Source organism: Lathyrus oleraceus, chromosome 5 (assembly GCF_024323335.1).
Source record: "Lathyrus oleraceus cultivar Zhongwan6 chromosome 5, CAAS_Psat_ZW6_1.0, whole genome shotgun sequence".
Lineage (NCBI taxonomy): Eukaryota > Viridiplantae > Streptophyta > Magnoliopsida > Fabales > Fabaceae > Lathyrus > Lathyrus oleraceus.
Window position 1 is genome coordinate 64829453 of NC_066583.1, and position 10733 is coordinate 64840185.

The 10733-nt window shown below is 39.2% G+C and overlaps 1 protein-coding gene across 1 annotated transcript; it reads left to right on the forward strand.

Moving 5' to 3' along the window:
* Nucleotides 1–9487: 9487 nt before the first annotated feature.
* On the forward strand, nt 9488–10498 carry LOC127078738 (uncharacterized). Its single transcript, XM_051019172.1, has one exon. The coding sequence runs from the start codon at nt 9488–9490 to the stop codon at nt 10496–10498; it is 1011 nt and encodes a 336-aa protein (XP_050875129.1).
* Nucleotides 10499–10733: the final 235 nt, after the last annotated feature.

The following is a 10733-nucleotide window of genomic DNA, read 5'->3' on the forward strand; positions in this document are numbered from 1 at the left end:
GGAGGCATTGCAAGGACCGGGCTAGATGCCGGCATGGAAGCAAAAGTTGGAGCAGGAAGATCTGGCATGAAACCAGGAGGCATACCCCACGGAAACCCGGCTAGCATGGCATTCGGCATGAAATGAGCACTAGCAGCTTGCACAGTCAGAACAACCACCTCTGATATAACAGTCCTCTGGGGAGGAGTTGCGGGAGGTGGAGAAGGTTGATTCTGAGCAGACAAAAATTGCTCCATCAGAGCACTCAGTCGGGCGACCTCCTCTTTCAGCTCTCTGTTCTCTTGTTCAAGTTGATTCATCACTCTTGCAGAATTGGCTCTAGTATAGTATCGGTGAGTCAACTTGTCTTCAAAATAAATGAAGAGCACAGAGTTAGGCCACAGACAAGAAGACCAGAACGACACCTGCTTATGCAAAATGATGCATGCAATGCTCATGCATATGCTTTGTTTTTATTTCAAGGAACTTTTAGTGTTCTATTTGCAAAAATTTGAAATTTTAAAGCATTCACTGCATATGGAAAATATCTCATCAAATATATTCAAGACAAAGAAGTACATCATTGTTGATTATTACAAGGGAAAAGGAAAATAGACATCCTATGGATCCCTAGAAGCTCGAGATACCGGAAGACGAGATGCACAAAGCTTCTTGATCTCTCTCTCATAGGCTGCTTCCATATCCGCTTTCTCCTTAGCAAGTCGATCATACTTCCTCTTCCAGAATTTGGAAGACTGAGGAAGCAGAGAAGTCCAGGTATCATTCGGATCATCGATCACTTGATGCTCGAGAAACTCAATCAGAGCGTCCTTCTCCTTTAGCTGTTGAAGCAACTCTTCTCTTTCACGGATCCAGGCACGTGAAAGGTCTTTGTCTCTCAACTCCTCTACGCCTTGGTTAGGGAGGGTTGAAGGCCCAGCCACAACCAACGGTGTAGGTCTCGGATAATCATAGGGCATAAGATACTCAGAAGCTCTCTGTCTGACCCAAGAAGTGTACGGCTCCAAAGCTATGCAATTCTTCGGACCCAACTCATTCCTACCCTTCTTCTGAATCTTGCACCAAGCGCGGACAAACCTGGCTTTCAGGCATTGGGGATTTTTACCCTCTTGAAAGAACACACCTTCTAACAAAATGTTATGGGGTTTATCCTTTAGGGGGAACCCAAGCTGACGACGTGCTAAAATAGGATTGTAGCTGATCCCACCACATGTACCAAGAAGAGGCACATTAGGGAATTCACCACAATAATCAATGATCTGAACAGTATCATACACGCGATCATACCAAGAGATATCATCATTAGTGAGAGACATAAGTCTCGTAGACCACCGTAGACATCCCTTGTTCTCCTTGAAAGCAACCGTCTGCGGTAAGTGAGAAATAAACCACTTATACAGCAGAGGAAAACAGCACACAATAGCTCCTCCACCCTTTGCATTCCTCAGGTGCAAAGAGAAATAGGCATCACCCAACAGAGTCGGAACGAGATTAAGAACTGAAAAGATCCTAATGGCGTTCACATCCACAAACTTGTCGATGTTGGGGAACAATACCAAACCATAGATGAGCAGCACAAATAAAGCCTCAAAGGCATCCTCACTCATGGCCTTCCCATAAACGGTAGCTTGAGCAATGAGGAAATCAGAAGGAAGACCCTGAATTCCACCTTTGGTGGTCATATGCGCTTCAATCAGGGATTCATCTATGTGTAACAAGTTTGCGATCTCTTGAGAAGTCAGAATACTCTCTGAGCCACTGAACGACACCTGATCCAGAATCGGGATCCCAATAAGATGAGCATACTCCTCAAGCGTAGGCAACAGCTGGAAGTCTGGAAATGAGAAGCAGTGATACAGAGGATCATAGAACTGAGCCAAAGTACTCATCAACCCTTCGTCAACCTGAGTAGTCAACAGAGGCAGAAGCTTCCCATAACGAGCTTTGAAACCCAAGGGATCTAATACATAAGATGTCAGATTCCTTAACTCTTTCACATCGGGTTGTCTAAAGCTGTACTTCTTTGTATGCCTTTTTGGTCTTTCCATGTCTGAAAATTTTGCAAATAAACCCTTTAAGTTCCTTGAAAATTTTCTGATTTTTCTGATGACATGAATGCAAATGAATGCATGAATGCAGCAATCACCCTCAAGGATCAAGCAAATCACACCAGACAAAGGTCATGGGAAAGCTCATAGTATCCTTAATATCAATCATCCATTTTGGTGGATTATGGTTTTCACCTTATCGACACCCAAGTTCCATTGATATTAACAATACATGAACCGGCTCAATCATCCTTAATATTAATCATCCATATTGGCGGATTATGGTTTGCATCTTATCAACGCCCAAGTTCCATTGATATTAAGGATGTGTGAACGACTCAACCATGAATCACGGGTTTGCTGAGAGTCACGAGCATGGAGTCCTGGTTAAGAACCACCCAAAGGGAGCGTACTATGGTTTAAACCTGCCGAACATGTTCTATCAGAGGTTCCCATAGTCATCATCCCATCTTTCGGATATTATCGGAGAAACGAATACTCGTATTCCAAAAATATTCTCAAGAGAGACTCTTATGAGTGTAGTATCGCGTAACAATCGCATCAGATCTTACATCTGAACGACCTCCGCACTACGTCCTAAAAATAGGCCAAGATGGGTTTGGTAAACTAAGGTTCTTGGCTTCTAAGGCACATGATTGAAAGAATAATGCCTAACCACAAATAACTTGTGTGACATTATTAATCCAACATGACCTCCACCAAGTGAATGGGCTCGCAAGTCAACTTGTTAAGGAATACTCCACACAAGTCGACGAGACTATGCCATTCTCCTATCCTAGAGTGCACTCGAGTTCGGGTATAGAACTCATCTCACAGAGATCACCAAGCAAACAGCAATTGTATATCAAGCAATTCAAACATTACAATCAATACAGTAATCCCAAATTGTACAAAAATATGTCACATAACAAATAAACAAATATCATACAACAAGGGTGAAAAGTAGGCAAAACCACCAAGGAAGGTCTAATGTTTCCCCAGCAGAGTCGCCACTTTTCTGTAACGGTGTATTCGTCACTTTATGATTTATTGATTAAATCAAAAGCAAAGCATACAAAGATAGAGTCGCCACCGCACTTTTATTTATCCAAAGGAATGGCTAAAAAGCGAACAAAAGCCTAAGAAGTTTTACACATAGAAAACTAATGAAAAGATCAGAGATCTGGGTAAGGGGTTAATTACGCAATGGGAAGGTGTTAGGCACCCAAAACGTCCTAGGTACTCCTAGGGAACCTCTTTTCACACTTGTTGTACAAAATGATTATTTGTTTATGAAATATTTATTGTGCAAACATGGATTGAAGGGATGAGAAAAGAATATACAAGTTATTATTTTTGTGTTTGAACGGATGAACCCGTTGCCTACGTACCTTTCCATGGAAGGTAAGGATCAAAACGCCGTAGTTCGGCTAAAAGATTTCCAAAATATGAGTGGATTCATTTTAAAACAAAAGCCCTAAGGTCTTTCGTTATCCACGGGAGAAAACTCAACCTTATACAAACAACAAGTCCACCATGTGAGAAAAGCTTCGACGTACTAGAGGGGTTAACCCTGTTTTCAGTACGGAAGTCTTACAGTTCGATCACTAAGGACAAAAGGTGAGATTAACATCAACCAACTAGGATAAATCAAACCTATGGCTAATGTAAGAAAACTTATCAAGAATGGACAAAGCCACAAAACAATTGAGTGAGTGAAATTAACCAATTAGGATTATTCACAAAAATGAAATCAAAGTATGATTAAGATTCAATTCAGAAAGAAGTATTATCAAAAGTGAGGTTTGAAAATCAAAGGCCTAAAGCCTAGGTTTCTAATTTGAAAAGAAGTGAAAATGTTTGCACAATAGTTTTCAAGTTTGAGTTAACATGCACATGGAGGTTTAAAGAAACAAAAGGTGGGAGGGTGAGGAAGTAAAACTTCTTAGACGTTCACCTCTTGAGATCATATGTAGATGATTCAAGTGATTCCTTTGGAATAGGCAACAATGCAAACAACAGATAAACAGAGTATCAGGCAAAGCTAACAAAGATGGATACCGGATGCCAATCGTTGGACTTATACCAATCTCCTAAAACAAAGATGGATACCAGATGCCAATCAATGGACTTATACTAGTCTCCCAAAAGCAAAGAAGCAAAACATGGATATCAGATGCCAATCAATGGGACTTATACTAATCTCCTAAAACAAAACAAAGGATGGATACCGGATGCCAATCAACTGGGCTTACACCAATCTCCAAGGGATGATCATGGGAAGCAACTGCCAATAAATGGGCTTACAATTGACTCCTCACACACAACAAACAAAACAAAAGTAAAGAGGAAACAAGTTGCCAATAAATGGTCTTATACTCGACTCCTACCAAATCATAGGAAACAATTGCCAATAGCTAGACTTACAATTGACTCCTCAATGGTCATAGGAAAGAACTGCCAATAAATGGGCTTACAATTGACTCCTCAAAAGACAAAACAAGAATGTCACAAAGCAATGAACAATGATCATGCAATGATGTACAATTAATGATGATAAATGCACAAAGGCACACATAAGCAGATATGCACAGATGAATCAGGCAATCAGACAAACAAGTCAATTAGCACACACTATATACAAGCAATTAGGCTCAAACAAGGTTAGACTTTACAGTCAACTGGAATGGGGTAAGTTGTGCTCTTAACCCTAACATTGAGAGTTAGGGTGAAGCAGATGAAATGGAGATGAGGGGTGTGCCTCATAGCTCTTATCCTTGGTCAGGGAGAGCATTGAATAATAGAAGGTGTGGGAGTTCAGAAAGTAGGAACTCTTCTCCACAAATGATTTGACTCTATAAGATCTTGGGTTAAGATCCACAATGCATCAACATGTTATGTGAGCAAAGGGATGACACACTGAATATCAGGAGATGGATTACACATCTCTTTTATCTGCCAATTGCCTCAAAAGAGGAGTTTTCTTGCTTGGCACAAAGATAAACACACAAAGACATTGCCTCTTAAGGAGGGCTTCAGACAGGTGCCTGACCACATAACAGGCCAGGTCTTCCAGACTACATGAAGAAGAGAGGTTATACCTAATTGGTTAAGCAACCAAGCAAAAGCAAGTTCAAAGTGAACTTAAGCAACTTATGTACCTGTGGAAACATCACACAAATCAGTACAAAGTTCAGACAATCAAACAACAGTCAATAAGCAATCAACAATCCCAATGTACACAATGTATAACCAAAGGTCAAACTCAAATGAGTCAACATCAACCTACAAGACACACAAAGATTAGTAATCAAAGCAAACATCAATGCTCAAGTGATGGAGCATCAACAATTATGGAACTTGGATGTTCAACCTGAAATCAAAACTCCAAACATGAGAGGCAAACCACTAGGTCAGAGCCTAGGGTCAAAGATGGAGAAAAAATTCAAAACAGAAGCTGAAAATTAACATGATGAAACTTCAAACAAAGCTTGAAACAATCCAAAAGGTCTCACATCAATATCATATACCAAAAGCATTTCATGATCAATTGAAGTTCAAGGCAATTTTAAAGCTCAAATGTGACCAACCAGAATGAAAAATCTCAAATAAAACAGAAATCAATCAAATAATTCCAAGAAAATTCATTCTCATTCACAACATCCATAATATGTATCACACAAAAAATCAGAACAATTGGAGATCATTTGATAGGGTAATCACATCACATAAGATGAACAAGCAAAGGTGTGACACACATTGTCACACCAACATTCACATGATCATAAAACAGAAACTACAAATGGTAAAAATACCAAATCAACACCAAAATGTCAAGCCAAGAGTCTAGTTTCATCATGCAAATTTTCAGATTAATTGGATAAAAACTCAACATTTCACAAATGATATGGAAAGGCAAGGTCAAGATATGATACATGTTCACAAACCCTAGGGAAAAAACATTTCCAGCCAAGCACAATTTATGGAAAAATAACCAGAAAATAATAGATAGAAAATGTGACACAATGCAACAAACCACATATTTTTTGGATCATTATTCAAATTGATATGATTTTTAGAAGATGAAGAAAAAATAAAAAAAATGCATGAAGCATGGTACATCAAATAGGATGAAAATAAGAGAAAATCATGAAGCATTTGAAATTGTTGTCTCCGCCAAGAATCGAACACGGAGCGGATTTGAATGAATTAGGCGCCAAGCTGCAAACGCGGCGTTTCATTTAAATTTGCCTTGGCCAATCAGATGTAAGCATGGAAGGCTTCATGAAACCAATAGCGCGCTAACCCTAACAACAATAGGCAACGCTTATTCGTGGTAAAAAGAGGATTGAAACCGTGGCCTAAGCATCTGAATCGTCTTCTCCAAAACGCCAGGCCATGAACAGTGGACAACATGAACACTCAAGAACATTATTTCCAGATTTTAAAAACGAACATATCATCATGTAGCACATGCATCATAGATCAAGAATCAAGCATTGGCTAAGCATCTAACATCGTAAATCAAGTGGATCGAGCAAATCATCATTCATCATCAAAACTTTAAACAATCGAATCTCAGTCAATAATGCATGGATTTCAGTGATTCAAAGCTCAGAACAACCACAACAACGAGATCTACAACATTAGCATAAGGAATTTGAGAAAAAAGAGAATCAATTTCGTGACCTCTTGGAGTGCAGCTTTGAAATTCAATGAAATCAGGTCTTGCAATGCTCAGAGGTTCTTCTAGGAAGTTTGTAGAGTTGATTGGAAGAGATCTTGAGGTTCAATTGTGCTTGCATCAACCAGAATTGGATTTCACCATTGTTGCTTCCATAGCTTCAAGCATGAACAATGTGCACGAATTCTCTTGGATCTACCTTCAAACTTGCTTCATGATGCTTCCAAATGATGAATCAAGTAATGGATTGTGCTTTGGTTTGAAGAAAATGAGAGAAAATTTTGAGAGAAAAAGTGTGAAAAATTTTGAGATCTGAAAATTGTGTGTGTTGTTTTCTGAAAACAGTTAGGGTTTGTGTTATATACTCCCTCCTAATCATGCTCTTAATCAAGTTTAAGCTATGGTAATTGAAATTAGCAAGAATGTGGTGTATGTGCAATTTTGGTATTTCACCCTATGCATGAAAATTATGAATGAACAGTGCACGAAATCACTTTAATTTCACTTAAAAATCCATTTTGGAGCTATTGGCAATGATAGAATGTTCAAATAATTGGCCAATTTTAAACTTTAAAAATTCCCTCCAAAAATCAAGTGAATTTCCAAGTGATCATGTGATGATAATTGATGTAATGCAATGTATGTTTTGGTAAGTAGAGGTCAAGAGAAGAATGTAAAAAAAAGAGCCACTTGAATTGGAGCTTTGATTGAGAAGTTATGCACATTTGAATCTTCAAGTACACTTTGCCATGTTTTGATCATATCTCCTTAACCACACATGAGAAATTGATGATCTTGGACTTTTTGGAAATGGGAGAGAAAGATATACAACTTTCATGTTCAACAAAATTTCATTTGAAGCATTTTTGGTGATGTAATTTGAAGTTAAAGTTAGGTTAAAACCTTTCCATTTTTGGCAAATTTGAATTATAGGTCACTTTCTATTTTTGGAAAGTTTTGACCTGACTTTATTTCTTCAATGTTGATGTTTGAAATGTCAAATGAGACTTGTTTGAACATGAATGAAGTATTTCTAATCACTTCCCACCTCCAAATCCATAGTTGACTTGGCAGTTGACTTTCTAGGCCTTCAGTTGACCTGGCAATGTTCTGATGAGATTCAAGCCTCTACCACTTGGGGTTTTGATTCAAAATAACATCATAGCTCATATGGACTCTTGATAATGACTGCGGTGTCCAAATTCTCAAGAATGGCCACCATCTAATGCTTAATGACTGCATTGAATGCCTTGACCTGTGGTTGCTTCATCTGCAAGTAACAAGGTTAGATGACATATTTTTGTACTTTTGGTTAATGGTAAAAGAAAAACAATGATATACAAATGTAAAACATGCTTGGTGATCAAGAAAACACCCTCAAAAAGAAAACCAACCCCTAGGGAAGGAGGCAAGGTGCACAATGATCCTTAAGGCAATGAAATGATATGATATGATGCCATGAGGGATCTTAGGGACAAAATTGGGGTCTTACACAATGGCCACTTCTTAATCAAAAATCTTTCATAAGCCTTTAGCTATTAGGTTTGAGTTATCCTTGTGGTAGATATAATACTCACCTATATCCTTAGTGATGGACAATGAGTCTTCCATGCTTATTATAGGGTTAACCCCTCACTAGCATGTTGAAGTTATCCTCACATGGTGGATTTGTGGTTTGGTTGAGTTTTTTCCCTTTGATAACAAAAGACCTTAAGGATTTTGGACCAATCAATTCACCAACTCATTTTGAGATTTTTACCCCGAACTACGAGGTTTTGATCCTAATCTTTTTATAAGATGGTACGTAGGCAATGGGTTTATCCATCCAAACACAAAAATGTAAATAACTTGTACATTCTCTTCTCATCTCTTCAATCATGTTTGCACAAACAAAATTTTCACAAGACAACAACCTTCACAAGTGTGAAAAGGGCTCCCTAGGAGTACCTAGGATGTTTTGGGTGCCTAACACCTTCCCATTGCATAACCAACCCCCTTACCCAGATCTCTGTTTCTTTTACTAGTTTTTGTTAAAACTATTAGGTTTTTGTTCGCTTTCTAACCATTCCTTTGGATAAATAGAAGTGCGGTGGCGACTCGACTTGTATGATTTACCTTGGATTTAGCCAATATCTCTAATGGTAACGAATACCCCGCTACAGATGCCAGTAACCATGATATGGTAGGAGTTCTGGTCAGAGAAATGAATACCATTTTTTCTCCCTTAATACAGAATGTGAATAGGACTAACACTGACAACGCCCAAACATACCAACAACTGTCAGCGCAGATGGGACGCATAGCAGATTTCCTAGGCGCCCCATAATCTGCTGTTCGACGCAGGCCAAACCAGGTTATAATCCAGGGAGAAGAACCAACGATAGATCAGGTTCGACCACAAAGGCAAGCCCCTGGCGAAAGAGTCATGGGGGCAAGATTGGAACAACATCCAATTCGACGGGAAGTCTCTGAAGAACAACCTAGGAGAGTGATAATGGTTAATAGAGACCATGATGCAGACAAAGTAATTCATAGGGTCAGGCGGGAAAACATGATGGAAAATGACTTAACCAGTATGACAGAGAGAATCATGACCCATAATGGTCTGAATACAGGACTTCGATGGCCAAATTATTCCTCTCCTTAATCAGAATATGTCATGCAAACAGAATTGCCAAGGGGTTGTAAAATCCCTAAGTTCACCAAATTCTCAGGGGATACTAGTGAATCCACTATAGAGCACATAGCCAGATACATGACTGAGGCAGGGGAACTAGCGAACAATGAGAATTTAAGGATGAAATATTTCCCTAGTTCTTTAACAAAGAACGCCTTCACGTGGTTTACAACTTTGCCACCAAATTCCATAGATGCTTGGCCCCAGTTAGAAAGATTGTTTCATGAACAATTATACATGGGCCAAACTAAGATAAGTCTTAAGGAGTTAGCCAACATCAAAAGAAAATTCACAGAACCTATAGATGATTATCTGAATAGGTTCCGTTTGTTGAAATCTAGATGCTTTACAATAGTGCCTGAACACGAGTTGGTCGAAATGGCCGCTGGAGGTTTAGACTATTCCATCAGGAAAAAGTTAGATACCCAGCATCTAAGAGACATGGCCCAATTAGCAGATAGGGTTCGACAGGTCGAACGCTTAAAATTTGAAAAGGCCAGAGTGAATAAGAATTATAATAAAGAGAAGGTTGCTTATGTCGAATTCGAAGACGGAGAGCCTGAAATCGCTGAAGATCCTTATGGTCCTGAGGAATTCGAAGTAGATTTGGCTGAATTAAAAGAAGCACCACCCTATGCCTACAAATTACTTACACCTTCGAATGGCAGAAACCCTGTCGAAACTGAAAAGAATGATAGATTTCCCAAAAAGACTTACACATTTGATGTTACCAAATGTGACGACATCTTCGATTTATTAGTAAGAGATGGCCAAATGATAGTGCCTCCTAATACCAAAATTCCTCCGTTAGAACAACGAAAGAAAAGAGGCTTCTGTAAATATTACAATTTTTTAGGCCATAAAACTTCACAATGCTTTCTTTTCAGAGATCTTATTCAGAATGCAATCAGGGATGGCCGCCTCAAGTTCGCTGACAAAGGGAAAAACCAGATGAAAATTGATACTGATCCCCTCAACATTGCTGAGACAAACTATGCTGAACCTTTCGAAATCAACATGATTGACGTAGGGGAAGTGGAGGCTGTAAAAGCAATAGGAACTGGAGGCTCTACGCTGGATGGAAAGTAGGCTACTGGTGGCCTAAGTAACGATGTTTCCTTTGGAATCTCTATCAAAGGTAAACAGGTTGCTAACGTCGAACCAGGGGCTACTGAAGGTCTCAAGGGGAAAGCAACCGAGGCTACTGAGGGCCTAAGGAAGAAGTTTGAGGCAATTTCAATCACTGATGGCGCCAGTCTAGGTATCAACATGGTAGATCTGAAGCACCCCCCTAGAAATGGAGGAGGTGGAGGAATGTTTGAAG

Bases quoted from the DNA above. Each gene is read 5' to 3' on its own strand.
- LOC127078738 (XM_051019172.1), top strand. From the start codon at position 9,488: ATGACTGAGGCAGGGGAACTAGCGAACAATGAGAATTTAAGGATGAAA.